At 39.3% G+C, this 25,563-nt stretch overlaps 1 protein-coding gene across 1 annotated transcript in view; it reads right to left on the bottom strand.

The window, feature by feature from the left end:
* The window catches only part of LOC107585356 (regulating synaptic membrane exocytosis protein 1-like), a 72,638-nt gene that overhangs the window by 25,246 nt on the left and 21,829 nt on the right, over positions 1–25,563 (bottom strand). Inside the window, exons 3-4 of the mRNA XM_016272359.1 lie at positions 7,992–8,208; positions 4,002–4,019 (exon numbers count right to left, since the gene is read on the bottom strand). Coding sequence (XP_016127845.1) covers positions 4,002–4,019; positions 7,992–8,208 — 235 coding nt within the window. The remainder of the gene's footprint in view (positions 1–4,001; positions 4,020–7,991; positions 8,209–25,563) is intronic.

Raw genomic sequence — 25,563 nt, 5'->3', positions numbered from 1 at the left:
CTTTCAATGTGATATTAAGAGAATGTAATAGACAGTGCTTTTCAGTCATCTCCTCAGAAGACGGTTTATTTTTGTTTGTGTAAAACTGTCAGTGCTTTTGCGATGCAAGAAAAATGACATCCAATCTCAGCTCTTGTGGAACAGTACCTGAATGTCCAGGCAAACAATGTTTGCTGTGAATGAATCTAGATTAAAAGAAGACTCGTCATGAATATCTCTGGCTCTTCTCTACCCAGCATCACAATCTGTCCATCACAGCTCACTGAAACAAAACTCCAGAATGCCAGAATCTCAATAGCTCTGTTGATAAATTACTCTCAGTCAAAAATCCGATTTAACACTTGTTCGTATGGTTTCTCGGTCTAAACCACAAACCACCGTGCACACTCAACAGTAGTGGGTCTGGTGGGTCACAACAAAAAGATCTGTCGCAGGTCTGGTCTTCTGGAGTCAAGGTAAAAACATTGCTAAAAGCAAATAGTAAAATGCAAGCTGCTATATATTATAAAGCATAATTAGGATAGCAAAACAAACATACTTTTAAAAGTCAGGAGAAAATATACACTACTGTTCAGAAGTTTAGGGCCAGTAAGGTTTTTTTTTTGGAGGAAATTAATATTTTTATTCAGCAAGGATGCATTATATCATGTGGCACTAAAGATGAGATAAATGGCTTCTTAAAATTCAGCTTGGCCATCACAGGAACAAATTACACTTTAAAATATATATATAAAAAAGGAAAACAGTTCATTTAAATTGTAATAATATTTCACAGTTTTACTGTTTCTGCTGTATTTTTTTTTTAAAATGCAGCCTTTGGTGAGCATAAGAGACTTTTTTTAAAACAATATCTGTAGTTGTTAACATCAAGGTTGTCTATAGAGATCAAATAAAACTTTACTGCTAATTAAGTATTAATAAATTTTAAAAGACTTTAATAGTATTTTTGCATTCCAATTTTGGTACTGTGTTGGGAACCAATGGAAAACTTTCATTTTTAGGAGACTTAAGACATACAGAGTAACAAGGTCTGAGTATCCTTTAGTTCACATAAATGCTAAACAACTGCTGAGCGTCTTAACAATTTACCAACGGACCAATGTCTGACTCCAGCCGGCTGTGTTTGACTAGCAGCCGAAGGCCTGTCATTTATCACCAGACTCCGCCTCTTCTTATATCTTGTTAATATCATTTCATTTCCATCACTCGGCCAGATGCGGACAGGCAGGGCTGTCCACCGGTGTCAGGTCCACACAAACAGGGTGGATAAATGGAGTGCTTGAGTTCTGTGAGTGGAGGAAAGGGGAGAACGCAGTTCATGCTTCCACCTCCGACAGCTTGATGAATTGGGACGGCAACAGGCAGAGCTAGACCCATAATTCAGCATGTTATAAATCCTGGATAAGGATGAAAGACTGCCACAAAATACATTACCGTCCATTCCATCTAATGAGCCAGTACATCAGCGCCTGGAGCTCACCCACCGGCCCTCTCGCAAAACACTCCTTCACCCGTCCCTCATACAAAGACCATTCCTATTGTTAAATACCGGATCAATAGTGTAAATAATCTATTTCATCTCCCTGCTGATGTTACAAAACCAACTTTCAGTCTTTCGTCACAGAGACATACATCTCACGTTTGATAAGCTTAACCTATGCAGTCTGAGCCGGAAAGAGAATTGATTAGTTCATCTCTCGAGTATTCAGGTGTTTCGAGTCGTTCGTTCATCACGTGACAGACCCATAAGCTTAACCTATGCTGTCTGAGCCGGAAAGTGAATTGATTAGTTCATCTCTCGAGTATTCGGGTTTTTCGAGTCGTTCATTCATCACGTGACAGACCCATAAGTTTAGCCTATGCAGTCTGAGCCGGAAAGAGAATTGATTAGTTAATCTCTCGAGTATTCAGGTTTTTCGAGTCGTTCATTCATCACGTGACAGACCCATTAGCTTAACCTATGCAATCTGAGCCGGAAAGAGAATTAATTAGTACATCTCTCGAGTATTCAGGTTTTTCGAGTCGTTCATTCATCACGTGACAGACCCATTAGCTTAACCTATGCAATCTGAGCCGGAAAGAGAATTAATTAGTACATCTCTCGAGTATTCAGGTTTTTCGAGTCGTTCGTTCATCACGTGACAAACCCATAAGCTTAACCTACGCAGTCTGAGCCGGAAAGAGAATTGATTAGTTCATCTCTTGAGTATTCGGGTTTTTCGAGTCGTTCGTTCATCACGTGACAGACCCATAAGCTTAGCCTATGCAGTCTGAGCCGGAAAGTTAAGCTTAATAATAATAACCAACTCTTTATTACCTTTGTTACAACATTCAGTGTTTAGGAAAAGAACCATCATGACAGAAATTCACACATTTATAAACTGTATGAAGTGTAAAGCTACAATTTGAGACCAGAAATGCATCACGTAACTGTAAGAGTAAATCATAATTATAATAATTATATTAATAATAATAATAATAACTATGCACCCGTTTGTAAGGAAGCTTGTAAATTAACTAATTTCTCTCTCAAATGCTGTCACGTCACGTGACAAAAGAACGAACGATTTGAAAGACTTGCAAGTTATTGTGCAATGTTCACATTTAACAGAAAAAACTTTTAAAAAATCTTTAAGTAGTACCATCTAGTAATACAAAAAGATTACCATGTTCGACAAAGGTTCTGAAAAGGCCTGTGACAAGATTAAGTTTCTCAGGCTGTATGTCGTCAGCATCATTGTCGTCGCTGTCTTCTGTATGCCGTGGTTGGGGCCAATAGTTTTGTATTGTTTGTAGTGTGATCAACGTTTGCTTAAGTAGTAGATGTGTTAGGGAAGTAACACGTAACATTTCAATTATATTTTGCTAAAATGAACGAAATGACTCGAAAAAAGATTCGTTCATTTTGCTGAACGAGACTCAAAGGTTTGAGTCGATAAAATGATCCGAACTTCCCATCACTACTCTCTAAATGCCAACGGCTCGGTTGCTCAACACAACCCAGCATTACAATATGCCATAATTCCAGCCAATCAGAGACGAGGCTGCTAAATTCTGATTGGCTGCCTTGACAACCAATCACAACATTCCTTGCATTACCACGACAGCAGAATATTAAATATTAATCTTGTATTTAATCACTTATAATCTATATATTATTGAAGGCTGGAAGTGAAAAATGCCTTATATTCAGGTGTGCATAATTATTGAGCAGGTTATATTCTACAGATAAAATCTCGAGATGGATTAAACATGAACTCCCAAAACTTACTGCCAGATTCTGGAAGATAAATTCTTTCTTCACAATACCCCATAGATTCTCTATAGGGTTCAGGTCAGGCGAGTTTGCTGGCCAGTCAAGCACACCAACACCATGGTCATTTAACCAACTTTTGGTGCTTTTGGCAGTGTGGGCAGGTGCCAAGTCCTGCTGGAAAATGAAATCAGCATCTCCATAAACCTTGTCAGGAGAAGGAAGCATGAAGTGCTCTAAAAATTTCCTGGTAGATGGCTGCGTTGACTGTGGACTTCAAAAAACACAGTTTTCTGAACGCTTGGCTAAAGAAGAAAACAGATATTACCAAGGCTAAAGAAGAAAACAGATATTACCAAGAGGCCTGATAATCAGTGGGATAATGAGCACTGAACTGCATTTACAGGGATCTTTTTGCAGCACTGAAATGTATGGCACTGTTCTGATTAATGAATGCAGCTCCATGGGACATATTAACAGTATAGCAGGCCAAGCAAGACATGCATTCATTGAACACATTCTCTGGCCCTGATTTACTAAGAGCGCAAATAAAGGGTGTAAATTTGCTTGTGGAATCTGATATACTGCAACATGCTACATAGGTCAGACATGTCCATATTTAAAGTAAAACTCAAAAGAACATTGAAGAAGTATTGAAGAGCTTGTATATGTGAATGAGGGGAGTGAAGGAAAGAACACTTTTAGATTCACACTGCACAGTGACATAAAGAGAATAGAAAATGCTAACCACTTTGTCCTCCTTCTTCTTCAGCGTCACAGAGAGAAACAGGATGGTGGGTGGTGGAGAAGAACAAGAGAGAAGTATGAAATGACAATCAGATATGAAAACACAAAACATTTAGATGCATACTAGAATAATAAACACAAAAACAGCTTTACACTTACACATTAGCAGCATCAAAAGGCATCAAAATACAAACTGCATTTTCCAGTTGCAAAACAATAATGTCTTTGAATGTTTTACATTATATATTGTGGATTTATTCACTTTTTCCTTGCTATTATTTCAGGACAGATCATGAATTGTGTGGTAGTGTAAATTTGCAGGTATGTTGCCACCCACAGGGCAAACCTGAGAGGTGCAGGTTGCACTAATATTTACTCTAAGTAAGATTTCCCATGAAAAATTCCCAGTGGAAATAAAGGTAGTGCATGAATGGGTCACTGAAAACGACATGACATTCCACGTTCCACCATAGTAAGAATACTCATTGACACTACTGCTACTGTATAACTACAGAACACCTGCACACTGATAAACAAATCCACACTAAAGGCAGGTGTAAAGACTGTACCATTTTTCATTCCTTTATATAATTAAATATTCATACAGTGAACATGAACACTGTATGAGGTCATTTTGATAGAATGTTCACAATATAGCTAAATGTCTCTTCCTGTCTCTCTATATGGAATCTTCATTCAATGGCAGCCCAACACTAATGAAGTTAATGACGAATCCATCACACTGCAGGACACGTAATTTTGGACACTTATCCATTGGAGGCTCAGCATACATATCAACTGGTATGGAGGAAGAGGATTGTTTAAGTTCAAATTTCATGCAAATTAGGGGTAAAAAAAACAATGTTGCATGATGTCGTGTTTAATTGCGGTTTCAATTGTGGCTAGTTTGTGGCTGGGAGTTTATTACATGTCTTTAAAAAATACTTTGGGTATTTGGAAATAAAAAATATATTTTTACAAATATAACCGTCCATTCACTACCATTTGAAAGTCTCTTATTCTCACCAAGGCTATATGTGACCCTGGACCACAAAACCAGTCATAAGGGTCAATTTTTCGAAATTGAGATTTATACATCATCTGAAAGCCGAATAAATAAGCTTTCCATTGATGTATGGTTTGTTAGGATAGATACAGCTATTTGAATCTGAGGGTGCAAAAAAATCTAAATATTGAGAAAATCGCCTTTAAAGTTGTCCAAATTAAGTTCTTAGCAATGCATATTACTAATCAAAAATTAAGTTTTGATATATTTACAGTAGGAATTTTACAAAATATCTTTACTTAATGTCCTAATGATTTTTGGCATAAAAGAAAAATCTATAATTTTGACCCATACTATGTATTTTTGGCTATTGCTACAAATATACCCCAGCGACTTAAGATTGGTTTTGTGGTCCAGGGTCACATATTTATTTAATCAAAAATAAAGTAAAATTAGTAATATTGTGGAATATTATTACAAATTAAAATAACAGTTTTCTGTTTAAATATATTTAAAAATGTATTCCTGTGATGACAAAGTGTCACAAGATCCTTCAGAAATCATTCTTATATTCTGATTTGGTGCTCATGAAACATTTCTTATTATTGTCAATGTTAAAAACAGTTGTGCTGCTTAATATTTTGTGGAAACCATGATACATTTTTTCAGGATTCTTTGATGAACAGAAAATTCAAAAGAGGTTTTACTGTCACTGATGAATTTAATGCATTTAATAAAAAATTTAAAAAGTATTTAAAAATCTTAGTGATCCCAAACTTGTGAACAGTAGTGTGTAATGACTTTACTGACTGTGTATTGACTGTGCAATCCAGGACTGCCAGTGCCAACGATTTTCATAACAGGTTTATTGAACTTTTTTGAGTCTATTCACTCTGGACCAGCTCAGGCTACTCATAGCAATGGAGCTATTAAGTGTATTTCATCGCTTTTATCTACCGTTTCCAGTCCACCAGATTAAGTAGGTGTAGCTCTTTATGTTTAACCTACAGGCATCTAGCGACTCCATTATCAAGACTGCTCAGTAATAGCACATGCCAAAGGGCTCAGTGAAACAACATGCGCTCATTTCAGCGAAACTAACCTCAGGGCAGCACCCATCCGCTACCAACGGAGACTTCACTTCCATGGCATCACATATGGGATTTCTGCTACCTTCTCAGACACAGACAAGAGCACCTGAACACCTTTCCACACTCAACACTGGGCCTATCTGAGCTTTCTCACATCCACTAAACCAAAGTTAAACCTCATGAAGTGCCAAATGTAAGTAAAAATCAGATTTGGGAGTTACATCAGGAGTTACATTTCAATATAAAAGCAACAAACAGACCCTAGCTGACACAAATTAAATTATCTCCTCAGTGGAAAATGCACTTATTAGTAATATGTAATGTAATGAAATTAAATTCTGGCTGATACCAATAAGCAGATAATTGTTTTAAGCCAATAACCAATAAATTGTAGATACATAAGAATTATACATTATTTTGTCTAAATAAATGAAAAATTAAACACTTCTATAATTAACTATAATTAATCATTTTAATGTTCCAACTAAATTTAGGTATCACAACATTATAATGTGCAATTAAAAATATGGTCAATTCAGTATAATGGACAGAATAGTTGCCCAATTTACCCGAGTTCACACTAGATATTAATTTTGACATTTGCTAAAGACTTTATTTAACAGTTTTATTAAATTATTAGCATTTTTCAAGATTATGCGAGCATTTGGATGACGACAGAAATGCATCTACTTTCGGAAGGCCAAATAAAGTGCTTTTGCTTTTGCCTAGAAACACACAGCGTCTCTCTGACATGGCTGCATCAACACTAACTGCATTTACTGAAACCACGCCTTCTTTCTTTGAGTGCACATTTGGGCGGCATTATGCAAATATTTCCACATAGTGAGGTAGAGATGTGGGGGCATGTTAGAACGAGCCATTTTAGGAGGGCGTGGCAGAGTCTTAACTTTGATAAAGAATATCTCTTTGGTTTTGAGACTTTAGTCTTTGCAACTTCAGGGATCTTATCTATGCACAATCAGCTTGTAACACTCCAAAGAGAAAGGAAAACTTGAAATCGCATCATATGACCCCTTTAAATGAAAAATAGGGGAAATGAACATGTACAATTAAATATTCAATTTCAAAAACTACCAATAAACTATAACATTTCTAATATTGATAACCGATATTGTGTATACCTAATTTAAAAAATAAATAAATAACATTAATATTATTTATAAGTCACTAAAAATTATATCTCATAAATTTTTCATACGCAAAATAATAAATACTTTTTATTAATTTATTTAAAAAAAATACAAAAGAAAATGCCTGGTAGGAAATATTGACCACCAATAAAATTTCTCAATTCCCTTTTTCAACTTCACTTGTGTTTGTGTAGACAATAGTTACGCCACAAATGGCCAGGCTTAATTGTATAGCTATAAAAAAAATTACATATTTACTGCAAATGTCCAGATGGATACATCCATAACTAAATCAGTTATTAATTACATTTAGCCTTATCTCCACCTCACTGACCTCACTCCCTACTCGACTACCTCTGTCGGTGAGCTAATGCTCTCCTGTTGAGTCCCTACACTTCACTCATTATGAGTGAACACTAATTAGCGCTCCGGACTCAGTGGAAGGAATAGAAAGCGAAGGTAAATATCACACTCCAGGAGGTGGGCCACCATTTCAGGTGCTTCCCTTTGCGTGGTACGGCTGCCCCCATGGAGACTCAGTGCTGACTTGGGCATCCCAGCATGGGTGTGCGGCGACCCCCCCAGTGACCAGCAGCATCATCTCCTCTGACTAATGCCCAATTAACCTTTCTCTCATCCACCCAGTGCTCTTCTCTCTCTGCTCCTGCTTAAATGTGTGCAGATGCAGGTCGAGGAAGTATGAAAAACAGTCTGGCCACTCACACGATGTAGGTGGTACTCACGTTATTGGAACACAGAGAGACCCTTCCCCCGCACCGGGCACAGAACTTAGTCTGGCAGTAGGAGCACAGGTTTCCGCAGCCATCAGCAAACTTGGTCTTGTGGCAGATGCCACAGGTCGGGGCATCATCCTTGTGTTGGCCCTGCTGCCTCTGTTGGGGGGGCTCCGGCCCAATTCGCCTCACCTGCTCCTTGTAGTTGGCAAACTGCTGGTGCAACCTGTGAGGAGAGAAGAGATGGAGAAAAAGAAAGGGGACATAAAAAAATTTAGATTCAAATTCTAGTAGCCAATGTAACATTTTTACATTTCAACCCAATAATTCTTCAATTTTAACATGTTACCAGCAAATGTATCATTTTAACCCAATAATAATAATAATAATAATAATAATAATAATAATACTCTCTCAAATTAATAATTTTTCTTTTAAAAGTAAATTTCACAGTTTTTACCCAATAACCCTCAACTTTTACCAGCAAATTTAACATTTTAACCTAATAATCCCTCAATTTTATGAGCACATTTAACATTTTTATGTAACAACCCCACGTTTGACATTTAACCAGCAAATTTAACATATCTGAAATTGAAACTTGATAACCTGATAACCTACTTTGACTTTTTTTATATAATATTTAATAATGCCCTATATTTATTCAGATTGTCAATATGTTTTTTCTGATTGTTATATTTGACCCACAACTCAACATTTGGTTACATTGCTGGTAATGTTAAAACTGACCAATTTCCACAGTGAGTTCAAGGGTTGATCTTTTTTCTCCAAAATTCATAGAACAGAACCAAACACACACACATACATTATATATATATATATGTATATATATATATATACAGCCCTGACTGACCATGTCCACATGGCGAAATACCAACTTCAACTTTAAGGTATGTGTTTACTAGGAATGTGCGTAGTAAGCACTTAGTTCTTCTGAAGCTAATGAAGTAATTGAAGACAATATCATATTTCAAAAGATAGAGATACAAAAAAGTATGGTGAAACATCTATACTGTTTCACAAACTGCATGCAAATGGAAACTACACCACCAAAACCACATTTCCTTTTCCCCACTCCAGCTCTCTCTCAATCTTTCTTTCAGTCTAATGTTCTTTCCATCATGTAAGGTCATCTCAGACATTCACACGAATAATGCTTAAAGACTGCATGAATACCTTCCAAAAGAGTCAATCCAAACAAAACAGTGACTAATAAACAAAATTAAGATATTTCTTCACTGACATGACACGCATACAACACATATCCAGCATTTTCCCTGTCTAAACAGCACTGAGGTCTTAAGCATGAATCTATCCAGAGCTTTACTTACGCTAAAGGGGTCTTCCTCACAGACTCCTCCGCCATGACGATATCATATGACGTATATTAAAATAAGGAACCTACATAGAGAGTTAAAAGAATACGCTACCTACGGAATGTAATGAATGCGCGGCCATTCATGCACAGTGTGCTCCAGAGAAAGACAACAAGATGATCTGAACACCTGCCCCCCAGTTCTAACCCCGGTCTCCCTCCCCCTGTGCAACCCTATCGCTCTCTTGTTCCTCAACTCCGTCACCAGTGAACATCCTGTGGGTCAAAGATAAACATAAAGGACCAGCTCCAACACAGGAGCAACAAGGTGACTGCAAGATGTTCCAATTAGAAAACTAAATCAGTTGCTTTTTCACAGCCAGTGAGACTCAAGAGTTCAATACAATGTAATACAAGACATTTATTAGAAGGGCAGTTTGAATTTGGGAATACAGAATGAAACAGCAAACGCCAACGTTGTGCATAACTTTTTTTGTATTAAAAGAAGAAATATACAATTACATAATATACAAAAAGTGCAAGAACAAAGAACTATCTAAAAATTTCTATAATTAAATTACAAATATGTCAAATTAATACAGCTATCATTTAAGGTTGTAATATTCACCTTAACTGAGATACTGTCAGATATTTTTAATTTATTTGAATAATATTAGATTAATATTTTATCCGGTTTAGCTAGATTATCATTTAAGAATGCAATTTGTCTCAGATGCCTCTTCTAAAATATGAATCCCTCCATCCATCCATCCATTTATCTCAAGGGATATTTTTTAATGGCATGATCACAAAAAAATTGATACAAAAAAATAAACAAATAATAGGTGTCTAACAATATTTCAATAAAAACTATATACAATTACTCAATTTCATGTGCCTAAACTAGAAGAAATAAAGAGAGACAACATTTGACAAGAAATGTTTGAATGTATACTGAAACTTCTGATTTTTAATTATAGACTATGGCAAAAAGCACAGTTTAATACAACATTGAGGTCTCTTCTGAAGCTCTAAAATTTCTCATTGCTGACTAGAGAAACAAATTAGATATTAAAGAGGTTTTGTTTGTCATTTTTCTTTGCTAAAGGTACAGTATAACTGGAAAAAGCCATTATAATTCCAAAAGGCTTGAAACAGGATGCAAATTGCAATCATAGGATGCAAAAGCAGGATTGGAGGATTGCACTCTTCACATCTCAATATTAAGATGCAACATTCACCTTTCAAACATTCAGAACACAATGACCTTTAGTTACAGTAGCTATAATGAACAATGGAGCACAAAGTCAATGCTGAGATGAAATTGAGCAGCACTAGACGACAAAAACCTTTCAGCACTTTATGGAAAAACATGAGAAACAGAGACAAACATTGAGCTTGGCACTGTAAAAGAACATATGAAAGTGCTTTGTGCTCTGAGCAGGAAATGATATTCAGGAAAGCAGCCCAGGCTTGCCATAATTGAGACAGCACATAAAACAAAGACCCATAAGTGAAGCACAAGGTTATACGAAAGTGAAGCACAGCTTTACTTTGCTAGCACAAACCCCTCTTCCCCATCACAAATCATTTGCTTCTTTCTCTCTCTCTCTTCCTCTCATCCAGGAATAGAAGTAAACCTTGTGTGAAATGCAAATCAGGCACAGAGTCTGCAAGAAACGGTGAGCAATTCACACAGGTCTCCGGCATTAGCATAGAACTTGGTGTAATTAAGGTATGAGGAAGCTCTAATTAACGTGGTAAAGTGTGGGGACACGGAGGAGAGCCGGCGTGGAGATGCGTGAGGTGGGATGTGTTTTTATGCCGTTCTCCCCTACTTCATGACAGCTGGTCTCAGTGGCTGCTGATGTCATCGGGTGAGCACATGGAAACGTCCATGATTAAACAGCTGTCAGCAGTCGCTCGTACTAACACACACCATGACAGGAGCCACAACTGTAACTCATTGGCTGTGCGCAGCGTTCCTGCGGAGGCTTTGGTGGGGCCTACACGCTGGCCCATTTATCATGTCCCCTAGGCCCCACGGCTCCCTACATGGGCATAAATCCACCCTATCTGTGCCAGGATGTTGTATGAAAGGACAGACGAGGGACAGAGATGTAGTGAAAGTACTGCTGAGGTTGAGTCAGTGTAAATTCAACATCATTCACAGCGAATACCGGGACAAATGTGCGTTTATGAGGGAACAGCGCACGTTGGCAACCTGTGATGGAGCCATAAATGAAGCTTACAGACACTAGCAGCTCCATTCATCCTCTAACACAAGAGTACAAATCTGAACACCACTCACAGGACACTTGTGCTGTGTTCAACAGGAAAAACAGCTTGAATACACTAAATAAACATGTCCTAACACACACCATGACAGGAGCCACAACTGTAACTCATTGGCTGTGCGCAGCGTTCCTGCGGAGGCTTTGGTGGGGCCTACACGCTGGCCCATTTATCATGTCCCCTAGGCCCCACGGCTCCCTACATGGGCATAAATCCACCCTATCTGTGCCAGGATGTTGTATGAAAGGACAGACGAGGGACAGAGATGTAGTGAAAGTACTGCTGAGGTTGAGTCAGTGTAAATTCAACATCATTCACAGCGAATACCGGGACAAATGTGCGTTTATGAGGGAACAGCGCACGTTGGCAACCTGTGATGGAGCCATAAATGAAGCTCACAGACACTAGCAGCTCCATTCATCCTCTAACACAAGAGTACAAATCTGAACACCACTCACAGGACATTTGTGCTGTGTTCAACAGGAAAAACAGCTTGAACACACTAAATAAACATGTTAATAAAGAAGTTGACATTTTATGTATACAGTCATGGCCAAAAGGTTTGGCAGTGACATAAATTTTATGTTTTGCAAAGTTTGCTGCTTAAGCTGTTGTGGTGTTCATTCACATTGTTTCTAGATTATTGTGTAGAGTGATCAGATGCATTTTAAATAATTGCTAAAAGCTTCATTGGACAAAAAATTTCACTGTTTTTTGATTCTGACACAAAATGACCAGCTAACATTAATTGACTAATCATATCAGCAGCACACGAGAAAGTGTGAATGAGTACTAGTCAGGTGAAATCACTATCATACTAGAGCAGACTGATTGCAATAAAAGGAGGAAAGAAGCACTTCCTGTCATTGTGTTCTTTTTAGTAATGGTTACCTCCAAAGAAACACGTGCAGCCATCGTCGCTTTGCATCAAAAGGGCCTCACATGCAAGGAAATTGCAACAAAGAATCTTGCACCTGAAAGAACCATTGCACCTGAAAGATCAGAGGGAGAGAGGTTCGACTGCAGTGAAGAAGTCTTCAGGACGTCCCAGAGTGTCCAGCAAGCACCAGGACCGTCTCCTCCTGAGGAGTCAGCTACGGAATCGTGTCACCAGCAGTGCAGAGCTTGCTCAGGAATGACAGCAGGTTGGTGTGAGAGCATCTGCACGCACAGTGAGGCCAATACTTTTGGACAACGGCCTGGTGTCAAGAAGGGCAGCAAAGAAGCCACTTCCCTCCAAGAAAAACGTCAAAGACAGACTGAAATTCTGCAGGAAGTACAAGGATTGGACAGCAGAAGACTGGTGCAAAGTTATTTTCTCTGATGAAGCTCCCTTTCGACTGTTTGGGACATCTAGAAAATCGATAGTTCGGAGAAGAAAAGGTGACCGCTACCATGAGTCCTGTGTTGTGCCAACAGTGAAGCATCCTGAGACCATCCATGTGAGGGGTTGCTTTTCAACCAAGGGAGTGGGCTCTCTCATAATTCTGCCCAAAAATACTGCCATGAATAAAGAATGGTATCAAAACGTCCTGCAAGAGCGACTTCTTCCAACGATCTATGAGCAATTTGGTGATGATCCGTGCATTTTCCAGCATGATAGAGCACCATGTCACAAAGCAAGAGTGATAGAGAAGCGGCATTACATTGAAATTTTGGATCCGTGGCCAGGCAACTTCCCGGATCTCAATCCCTTTTAAAAAAAGAAATTGTGATCAACTCCGAGAACTAATAAGGCAAGAATGGATCGCCATCAGTCAGGATTTGGCCCAGAAGCTAATATCCAACATGCCAGAGCAAATTGCAGAGGTTATGAAGAACAAGGGTCAACACTGGGAATATTGACTCATATTTTTTGCCAATAAAACCTTTTAAAACTTATGATATGCTTATCATTGTTTTTCAGTATACCATAGAAACATATGGGGAAATGATCTACAAATACTGAAGCAGCAAACTTTGCAAAACACGAAATTTGTCACTGCCAAACCTTTTGGCCTTGACTTCCTGTACACTACCATTCATTTTTGTTTTTGAAAGATGTCTCTTACCAAGGCTGCATTTATTTGATAAAAAATACAGTAAAAACTGTAATACTGTAAATATTTCAATTTAACTGTTTTCTATGTATATATATTTTATTTAAAAAAGCTGCATTTTCAGCTTCATTACTCCAGTCTTCAGTGTCACATGATCCTTCAGAAATCACTCTAATATGCTGATTTGATGCTCAAGAAACATCTCTTATCAATTTGTAAACAAGTTGTCCTGCTTAATATTTTTGTGGAAACCTTTAAGAAATCTTTTACAGATATCTGTAAAGCTTCTATAAACATTTTCATAAATAATTATATATAATGTAATATTTTATATATTGAATAATATATATTATTCAATATATAAAATGTTACATTTATATAAAAGTAGGCAATAAAAAATATATTTATTTTATCACAATAATAAGTAATCAGTAAACTTGTAATATTTTGAGAAGATAAATAGTTAAGCTGTCAACAAATATCCACTATTATTTATAGCATGAAAGACAAGGAAACCCCAAAGTAGAAAAATAGCTTCTCCTCCTCTTAACATTTTCTTGAATAACAAACAGGCAAACTCACATACCTTAAAGTACCTATGAGAAAGAAATGGTCTCATTACACTTGATAAAAATGGGCTAAATTTAGCCTCTTAAATGAACACAGAACTTTCACTCAATTGGTTCCATGAATTTAAAGGCGTCTTACGATATGGCAGCCGCTCATGTTTTGCATTAAACAGCTGCTTAACTGCATTTTTTAAAAGGCTTTTGCTTATAAATCCAGCAAAGGGTGACTTCCACTTCTCACAAGGGTACCAAAGTCACTGAGGCCAAACTGGAATGATTTATCCCATCACCTGGAGATCAATGTTTGAAAGTAAGCGCAAATCCATCAAAGTACACCATGTGAAAGCATCAGGAACATAGTGAGAAAATCACTCCCTTCCAATTTAGAAATTAAGCCCCCCTTCCAGACAGAAGCAACACCATGCATGATTGATTTCTGCAGACAGACACCTTAAAATAAATGGGGTTCAAATGAACTGATTTACCACTTGGAAAAACAGTTACCAAATTGGAAATGCTTCTGTTGGGCCCAGTGAGGGCTTAAAAATGGAAAAATCCATTGAGAGAGTAGAATAAAACAAATTTTACTCCATTTCTTAAATGTCAATCATTTATAAGGTTTGGTCAAGCTTATGGATGCACTAATATTGAAATTCTGGGTGATACAAAAATCTTTTTTTATATTATGGGTGACAACCAATAAATGCCCAGTATAAAAATTAAATAACATTTGTCTAAATTCAATAAAAATAAAACACTAAATCAAATATTTTAAAGGCTAAATGTGGATTTAAGCAACCTAACCTAACCCACAAAAACATTATAATGTACAATATATTATTAGTGTTTTTAAAGTTTAACTTTAAATAAGCATTACACAATGACAAAGGTAACCTAAATGTAAAAATAGAGAAAATCAGCATGTTCAATTAAACATCCAATATACAGTGTGTCAATAGATAAAAATAAATTTAAAATCATCTGATAACCAAACTGCTATTTATTTATTGTGCATCCCAAGTCAAGGAACATTTGCCAGTGAGGGACAATAACCAAAAGACTAAAAATCATTCACCTTATTGATTGTCTAGTTGGTTATACAAGAATGTGCACATTATTGACACAGTTTTAAACAAAATGCATACTCTTAAAAAAAATCAAGCATTTTTTTTAAGCTAAAAGTAATTCCTACAAATTATTATTTAGCACTGACTTCCTCATCACAGTTTGTTACCACTCTGTCTCATACTGCTTAAATATCCGGTTTTGACTATTCTCCAGACAACGCTGTGGATGGTTGTTGGCTCTGGCTCTTCAGGACTGGCTCTAGTACAGTTTGCCATTATTTCTACTCAGTCAGTCACTGAGGCTGAGGATGGGGGTTGCCATCCTCTGAGTGGCACCATATGGTACCATGAGCAGTGCCATGGCTGAGTCCTGCCTCCACCGGAACTTCCCCACTGTGGAGACTGTTGACAGTGCTGCCCCCTGCTAACCCCCACAGACCAGCCATGTGGCAAGGCTACTGTGCCGTTTCCCTCCCACATTCCCCCTCTCAGCACTTTCAACACCAATTGTGTCTCCTTCTTTTTTCGTTTTACACACTTGCAACAGTGCTTTCTGAAAAGGACCTGATTTGAACTAGTTTTTCTCTCTTAAGTGCTCCAGCTAAACACACACACACACACACACACACACACACAAGCATATACAAGTAAGACCTCTCCTGTTCTCACTCACACTCGGCTTTGAATACTTGACAGTGCTGTTCTTGAAACATTTTGCAACTTACTCTTTCATGTTTAGATTTTGTTTACTCTTACTCTTTCATGTTTAGATTTAGTCTTGAGCATGACATGGTATTCGAAAAACTCCAAATTCAAATTTATATATATATATATATATATATATATATATATATAAATTCAACATTCAACATCAAATACATCAATGCAATGATAATTCACCACATTCATTTCTGTTAAGTCAGTTATGTAAATTGGGAAGACGGACTCACTAGTATGTTGTAGCAGGTGCACAATAAATGTTCATACATGACATCACTGCTGGTGGGAGGGGCCCCATCTCGTTCTTTGCGGGGGACTCAGATGTGTGGTACGCCACTGGTACCATGGGTTGATTTTAATAAAACTGATTAAATTTAATAAAACTGATTGAATTTAATTTCCACCACAGAATACAATACAAATAAAATGATTTGAGATTATGAGAAATGACACTGTGGTTGAAATGTGTCATTTTTGTAATTTTTCTTAACATAATGAACAATTCTCCTATAATGCATATACTGTATCACACATTAATAGTAGACAAATTAAATTTAGGCACTATTTAAATGAAAAAAAATATTGTCGTCAATGGGTATATGAGTACATTCAAAGAAAAGTCTGTAAAAATATGTTTAATATGTTAAATATGTAATTTTCTGCCAAGCCATTATACATTTCTACAGATTTGTTTTCTTACAGTGATTTGCTTTAATCACAGACTGTACAAATCCACTAAAGCTCTGATATGCACCACAAATAAAAAGACACCGCATTGATACGAAAGCAAACCACCAGTTCCTGAGCATTATGAAATATCAGCGCTTTCAATCACATGCCCGGTGGAGATACTAGATGCCACAGAACACAGAGAAGGTCACATGACAAAAATGATGAGCACACAGAGGAGTGTTGTGCAGGTCACATGACCAGCCGCTGCCTCCCATAGGACAGGTAGAGAGAAGCAAACTACAGCGGTGTCCTCATTATGCCAAACTGGAGACGCAGCAAAAAGCTGCGTCTCCAGGAGAGATGTTACGTCCTCTCTGCACTCTTAAAGCTACAGTAACACTAAAGTCCAGTAAGTAACTTTGTAACTAAGAGCTTTTTGCTGTCAAGAGTAAGAGTAAGTGAGTAAGTGGAAATATGCAGCTGTTACATTAATACATCAAAACTGTGATATTTAAAGGGATAGTTCACAATGAAAATTCTGACATTATTTACTCACCCTCATGTCATTTTACACTCATAAGAATTCCTTTCTTGCACAAAAAAGAGAAATTTTGAAGGCTGTGCTGATCACTTTATTAAAATGCAATTACAATTAATAGGAACAGGAACAGTTTTCAATCTTAAAAAAGACACACAAACAACATAAAAAAATGGATCCTGGTCCATGCAGGCAGTTTTACACTAGTCATTTATTGATGTTGATGTTGTTGTTGATATTGTTGTTGTATTTAGGTTTATTGCCATATTAGCTTCACAGGCAATTTCATTTCCGATGCAGATTCAACATTAAATAAATGCAAGCAATACACTAACAAATACGTTTAATAAAAATTCAACAGAGTAAAAAAGACTAAACAAATTTGTATATACATAACTCTATGAAATATTATTTGTGTTTGTGAAAAAAAAAAGATTAATTGATAATCATTAACTGCTATTCATTGATAATCTTACAGAACTGCTGTAACCAGACGGTCAATGAACTGAAGTAAAGAACCAGATTTGTTTGATTTGTGAACCAATCGATCAGTCAAATTATTATTTTTTTAACCAGGTCAAATGATTCATTAAAAAGATATGACTCAAAAGAACAATTCATCTGCAAACCATCCATGACTACTTTTACTCTCTCATTAACATGCCAAGGAGAGCAAGTTTTAAATTATCAATAAATACACACTCTAAAAAATGCTGGGTTAAATACAACCCAGTGCTGGTGCTGGGTTTGTCCCTATTTTACCCAGCACTGGGTTGTATTTAACCCAGCATTTTTTAGAGTGCAGATTTCAATTCCGATCTGATCATCAGACAAGCTATTGTATTGCTTTAGAAGTCTTGAAAGTATTCTGGACAGCTTTTTAAATTTATTTATTAATTTTATTGTATTTTATTTTATTTATTTATTTTATTTTATTTATAATTTTTTTTGAAAGTTTATGGAACAAAGCAACAAATACAATTGTTGAAAAAAAAATTCTCCTTTTATCTTCAACAAAGTTCCAACAAGTTTGGAATGACATGAGGGTGGATAAATGACAACAAAAACTTCACTTTAGACGGACATCCCTGAAAGCTCACAGTTCAAAAAACATGACACACAACTGGATTGTTTATGATAGAAGTTGGTTGGTTGGAATTATGCAATCATATTTAACTCAAGTAATTACACACACACACACCCACACACATACAGTGGGGCAAAAAAGTATTTAGTCAGCCACCAATTGTGCAAGTTCTCCCACTTAAAAAGATGAGAGAGGCCTGTAATTTTCATCATAGGTATACCTCAACTATGAGAGACAAAATGAGAAAAGAAAATCCAGAAAATCACATTGTAGGATTTTTAAAGAATTAATTGGTAAATTCCTCAGTAAAATAAGTATTTGGTCACCTACAAACAAGCAAGATTTCTGGCTCTCACAGACCTGTAACTTCTTCTTTAAGAGGCTCCTCTGTCCTCCACTCCTTACCATATTATTGTAACAACGTTCGTAGATCGGGAAGAAGGGGGCGGCTACCGGCGAACATTTAAACATAAAACATTAATAAACAAATAAACTAACACAAAACGAAAGTAAAAGCGGCTGCCCCTCACGGACGACTGCCGCATAAAACAACACAACATAAATAATCCATGCCTGGTCCTCTCTCATCCTTCACTGTCGTTACTCCTCCATTTATCCTTCCGGAGCTCCTCTGTGGGACTCTGTGTCGCTCATCATCACTTACTCCACCGGCCTCGCTCTGTTCCACTCGTCACAATTATATATATAAATTAAGAATAATATATTAATTATATAAATATTCATATGCATATATAAATTAAGAATAATAAAAATACTAAACACCAAAAAGTTTCCTGTGTTTGGTCCAAGTGTTCAAGTGAGCATGAAGACCACAATTTTGTGTAGAACTTTCATTACACACTTATAGTGGTGTAAAAATGCAAGTGTTTACAGAGCTTTATTTTTATTTTCACTATTTTTCATTTTAAAATCAGCTTCTAAATGTCTGTTCAGTAGTCCCTATAACAGATGACACAATTTAATTTTGTGGTGCTTCTGATTGAGTGATAAAAAGTAGTTGCAAATGTTGTACAAAAAAATTATCACCACTACTCATTTGCACAAATAAAACTTGCAACTCTTTGTTTTACTACCAAGTTATATGTAATATCTAATTATTATTCATATTTAACATCCATTGGAAAGGTTTCCGTGACCTGTCACGAGATCTCTGCAAAAAGTCTCACGATTTATTTCCACAACATGATGCATGATGGGATACACTAAGCATGCGACGGCCATTGTAAGACCGCAAGTGCACATGAAGTGTGCCATTTGGGACAGGTCCTAAGACCTGGGACAGTCTTGAGCACTTACTTCCTCTCAAGTGGGCAAGTGACAAGGGGAGTCACTTGTTTTGTTCCTAAATGAATCAGCCCTTAGAACGAATCAATTGAATGAATGATTCCATGATAAAATCAGTGACTTGCCGCCACCTACTGGCAGTTTAAGTTTAATTTTTTAAAGTATTATTTCAGTTATTTAAATCATTTAATATTTTTATATTCAAAATGTTATATTTAAAACATTAATCTTAACATGAATTTCTGTAAATATACCAAAATGCTACTTTTATGTTCTTCTGTGCCACCTCTGTAGTGCATGTGAATTTTGTTAATACTGATTTAATTTGATCGGTATCTTATTTTACATTGTTATACATTGTATACATTGTTTTACTGGCCTTTTGATTCATGGTGTGTTACCAGATTCAATGTTGTCTGTTCTGTTAGTGCCAGTTATTAAGAACAAAGCTGGAATGGTAGGTAACTTAGATAACTATAGACCTATAGCTTTAGCTAGTATCCTTTCTAAAGTGTTATTTCTGTTAAATAAAATATCTCCTTTTGAAGTGGACTTTGAGCTTTGTAAATTTGCAGATCTTTTTTATGCTCAAACAGCAACATTACAGACTAGCTAAAGTTGAAAAAGTGAAAAAGCATAATAGGACCCCTTTAAAAAACGTCTCAGGTTACGTATGTAACCCTAGTTCCTCGAGGGAACGAGACGCTGCATCGAAAAATGCTAGGGGGAACGCCTTCGGTGACCCATGTTCTGAATCACATGTGAAATCAGTCCAATAGCTGAACGGGATGTCCCGGCAGATGACGTCATGACCAGGAAGCTATAAAAGCACGTGCTGGAGGATGGTGTCAACAACCATGGGGCCACACCCACAACTTCCACAGCTCCGGGAGGGGGTGAAATATCGTGCCCTCCACCTGTGAGAGGAGGTCCCTCCTGACCAGGAATCTCCCATGGAGAGCCGTCGAGAAGGGAAATCAAATCCAAGAACCATACTCGGCCCGGCCATGATGGGGCTCCTAACAGTAAGCGGACTCCGCCCTGGCGCACTCTCTCCAGAACTCCTGGGAGCAGAGCGATCGGGGGAAAGGCGTACAGGCAAAGCCTTGGCCACGCCTGTACCATGGCATCCAGCCCCAGCGGAGCTGGATGAGTCAGAGAGCACCAGAGGGGACATTGCGATGTCTTCTGAGTCGCGAACAAGTCCACTTGAGCCTGACCAAAAATACTCCATATCTGCCTCACCACCTCGGGGTGAAGCATCCATTCCCCGGGCCTCGGCCCCTGCCTCGACAGGACGTCTGCTACCACATTGAGATGCCCAGGAATGTGCATCGCTCTCAGCGAGAGGAGCCTCTCCTGGGACCACACAAGGATCTGGTGTGCCCATTTGTATAAACCGTGCGAGCGCAGACCTCCCTGGTGGTTTATGTATGAGACCACCACTGTGTTGTCGGTGCGCACCAACACATGGTGACCTCTCAGGTCTGGGAGAAAGTGTTTCAATGCCTGAAATACGGCCAGCATCTCCAGACAATTGATATGCCAAGTCAGATGGCGACCACTCCACAGACTGCGGGCAGGGTGGCCACTCATGATCGCACCCCAACCAGTGAGGGATGCATCTGTCGCTAGTGTCATGCGACGACAAAGAGCTCCCAGCACGAGGCCCGGAGACAAGAACCAAGGCTTCGTCCACATGTCTAAGGCACATAGGCATCTCCGCGTGACCTTGAAGATGCGAAGCGGGTTTCCCCTCGGGGAGAACCCCCTGGTCTTGAGCCACCACTGTAGCTCTCCATATCTGCTTCACCACCTCGGGGTGAAGCATCCATTCCCCGGGCCTCAGCCCCTGCCTCGACAGGATGTCTGCTCCCAAATTGAGATGCCCAGGAATGTGAACTGCTCTCAGCGAGAGGAGTTTGCCCTGGGACCACACAAGTATCTGTTGCGCCAGCTTGTACAAGGGGCGCGAACGCAGAACTCCCTGGTGGTTGATGTAAGAGACCACCGTTGTGTTGTTACCAACACATGGTGACCTCTTAGGTCTGGAAGAACTCGAAACATGGCCAGCATCTCCAGACAATTGAATGCCATGTCAGATGGCGACCCCTCCACAGACCGCGGGCAGTGTGGCCATTCATGACCGCACCTCCACCGGTGAGGGATGCATCCGTCGCTAGCATACGCGGCAACAAGGAGCTCCCAGCACTGGGCCCTGAGACAAGAACCAAGGTTTCCTCCACATGTCTAAGGCACGTATTGCACCTCTGCGTGACCTTGAGCATGCGAAGCGGGTTTCCCCTTGGGGAGAACCCCTTGTTCTTGTGCCACCACTGTAGGGGTCTCATGTACAGCCGGCCAAGAGTTATCACGTTGGACGCAGCTGTCATCAGCCCAAGCAGTCTGGAACTGCTTGACAGTGAGTGACCGGCCTTCTCTTACTCTCGCGACTGAGGTGAGGATCAACTCGATCCGAGCAGGAGACATGCATGCCTGTATCATGGTCGAATCACACACCACGCCCAGATAAGTGGTTCTCTGTACTGGAGAAAGCACACTTTTCTTGGCGTTAAGTCTTAACCCCAGCTCTTTCGTGTGAGCGAGAACGACATCTCAATGTCGAACCGCCATCCACTCTGACTGAGCTAATATCAACCAATCGTCGATGTGGTTGAGTCGTGAAAGTGTGGGGTGAGAGTGCAAGGCCTAAGGAAGAACCAGTATTGGTAGGCTTTTGCCCCCAAAAACGAACCTCAGGAACTTCCTGTGATGAGGAAGGATGGAGATATGGAAATATGCGTCCTTCAGATCGATCGTGACAAACCAGTCCTCGGACCTGATCTGAGACACGACTTGTTTGAGTGTGAGCATTCTGAACTTCAGTCGTATGACTGAGCGGTTCAATAGGTGCAGATCTAAAATGGGACGCAACCCCCCATCCCTCTTCGGAACAATGAAGTAACAGCTGTAGAACCCATCCGGCTTAGGCTTCGAGGCCCCCAACCCAGAGCGCTGCTTCTGCCTCTGGTCCAGACGCGGGGGAACACGAGCGGCAACGCTCTGTTTTTGTGTCTCCCTATGTGAGGAGCTGGTACGCGGTGGGGACTGCTGCCACTCAGCAGCCCCCGGAGCTGAAATACGGCGAGGAAGGAACCGCTGAAACGCCGCCGCTTGTTTTCGAGCCTCCTGGTCCCTGTCGACGACTGAATTGACAGCGTCGCCGAACAGGTCAGAAGGCGCAAGCGGGGCGTCGAGGAGGAAGACCCTGTCTTTCTTTTTCATATCAGACAGGGTCAACCACAAATGCCTCTCTGCTGCCACCATAGCTGCCATGGACCGCCCAATGGCGCGGGTGGTCTCTTTGGTGGCACGGAGAGAGAGATCAGCGGTTCTCCTTAACTCTGCGATATTATCAGAGCTAAGCTCCTCGCCCTCATCCAGCTATTTCAGCAGGTCGGCCTGGTACGCCTGTAACACAGACATCGTGTGCAGACACGCACCGGCCTGACCTGCTGCCGCGTACCCCTTGCCCACCTGCGCTGATGTTGTACGCAGCAGCTTGGAGGGCAGTGCCGGAGCCTTTAACGACGATGCCATGCCCGGGGACAGATAGCTGGCTAGCGTCTGTTCAACCCGGGGCATCGTCTTATAGCCACGCTCAGATAGCCCTGCCACATTTCCATAATAATCCGACTCGACGGAAGCGGGGCCAGCACCGCGAGGAACGCTGGCGAAGGCTCCCTCCTCAAAGAGAGCCCTCCGGGAGCGAAGCGTACGCAGTGGGAGGCGCTCGCAATGCGGGCAGCCGGCCCCCTCAAGAGCCGACTCTGTGTGCTTCGCTCCCAAGCAAACCATGCACAGGCTGTGTGAATCCCCACTCGTCCTAGGCTTGCACTCGCCCTTTGCATGCTTTGTCTTAGCGTGAGCCTTAGACATAGCTGCTTATTAGACTTTTCTCACAATAGACAGACAACAATAAATATGACTGACACACACAGAGCGCTTCGCTGAATGACAGAAAGCTGATGCTGGCTCCGCCGCACGTGCTTTTATAGCTTCCTGGTCATGACGTCATCCGCCGTGACGTCCCGTTCAGCTATTGGACTGATTTCACATGTGATTCAGAGCGTGGGTCGCCGAAGGCGTTCCCCCTAGCGTTTTTCGACGCAGCTCGAGTTCCTGAAGAGGCTTGGCTGAATCCCCACTCGTCCTAGGCTTGCACTCGCCCTTTGCATGCTTTGTCTTAGCGTGAGCCTTAGACATAGCTGCTTATTAGACTTTTCTCACAATAGACAGACAACAATAAATATGACTGACACACACAGAGCGCTTCGCTGAATGACAGAAAGCTGATGCTGGCTCCGCCGCACGTGCTTTTATAGCTTCCTGGTCATGACGTCATCCGCCGTGACGTCCCGTTCAGCTATTGGACTGATTTCACATGTGATTCAGAGCGTGGGTCGCCGAAGGCGTTCCCCCTAGCGTTTTTCGACGCAGCTCGAGTTCCTGAAGAGGAACTACGTAGGCTTTGTTAATAAGCTTGGAGGTGATGTCAAATTATGTTTTAACACAATGCGGTAAGCATGAGGCTACAATTTCCCTTATACAGACTTAAAAAAAAAAAACATGAGTGTGTTTAAGAGTGACAGAAAACACACTAGAAAACCAGGGTGCATCTACAGTATATAAAGTCTTCAGAGCTTGTGAGTGCTCCATGGGTACTTGACACCATGGTTACAGCCCTTAAGAACAATGGGCTTCCCAGTGCTCCCACTCTGAGTCTGGTTGTCACCTAAGCCATCCCATGAGTCCAAGCTCTAACCCTGTGGAGCAGGAAGAGGATATTACGGAGAGAGCGAGTCTGTGAGCAGGCAAGAGGAGCCTCCAGGCCTCGCTAATGACATTTTCTCCTTTCTGCTGAGAGACACATGAAGGAAGAGATGGGAGGGCCGTCACTGCTGCTCCACTCTGACACTCAAATATGCCTCAAGACACTCTAGCAAGCAGCTAAAGTTCAAGTGGAGCAATAGTTGGGTTGTTTTGTGTTAGAGGTATAGATCAGGCTGTTAAGGCCTTGAAAACTCATATAAACCTTCATACCTAAGCATTACATTTGATTTAGCATGATCAAAGTAGATAAAGTATCATTTTAAGCATTTCATTGTGTATTTTAATAAACCTTAAATTTCTTTGGGTCTCTTGCACACGTGTTGTGTTACAGACATCAAATTGTGCAACTTCTGAGGTTAAGTATACTATTGGTACTAAATAATTTGTACTTTTATTTTAGCTTTATGTTCAAAGATTTTTGCTTTATGTTCAATAAAAATGGCAAAAAAATCATTTAAACTTGGATTAAAGGAAACCATATATGTGCTACCAATTTAAAAGTTCAAGGTCGATAAGATAAATGTTTTTCAGAGAAGTCTCATATGCTCACCAAGGTTGCATTTATTTAATCAAAAATACATTAATAACACTATTATTGTGAAATATTATTTATTATGTATTTATATTTGTATTATAATTAATATATTTAAAATGAGTTTTATTCCTGTGATGGCAAATCTAAATTATCAGTAGCCATTTATCACAAAATCCTTTAGAAATCATTCTAATATGCTGATTTGGTATTCAGGAAAGATTTCATATTAATATTTTTGAGGAAAATATTCTTAATATTTCTTTGTTTTTTTTAGGATTCCTTGATTAAAAGAAAATGCAAAAGAACATCAATTATTTGAAATGGAAATCTTTTGTAACATGAAAAATGTCTTTACTATCATATTGATAAATTTAATGCATCCTTGCTGAATAAAAAAAAAAATCGCCCAAAACTTTTCAATGTAAGTTTACATTTAAAATGTATTTCCATACAACGGGACTAACATTCATTACATTACAATACAAATCATTCTTCTTCTTCTTCTCCCCCCCATGCCCACCCCCC

This window comes from Sinocyclocheilus grahami, unplaced genomic scaffold (assembly GCF_001515645.1).
Source record: "Sinocyclocheilus grahami isolate Dianchi unplaced genomic scaffold, SAMN03320097.WGS_v1.1 scaffold69.1, whole genome shotgun sequence".
In the NCBI taxonomy this organism is placed as follows: domain Eukaryota; kingdom Metazoa; phylum Chordata; class Actinopteri; order Cypriniformes; family Cyprinidae; genus Sinocyclocheilus; species Sinocyclocheilus grahami.
Note: the sequence above shows the minus strand (reverse complement) of the source record. Positions and strands in the feature narration are given on the sequence as shown.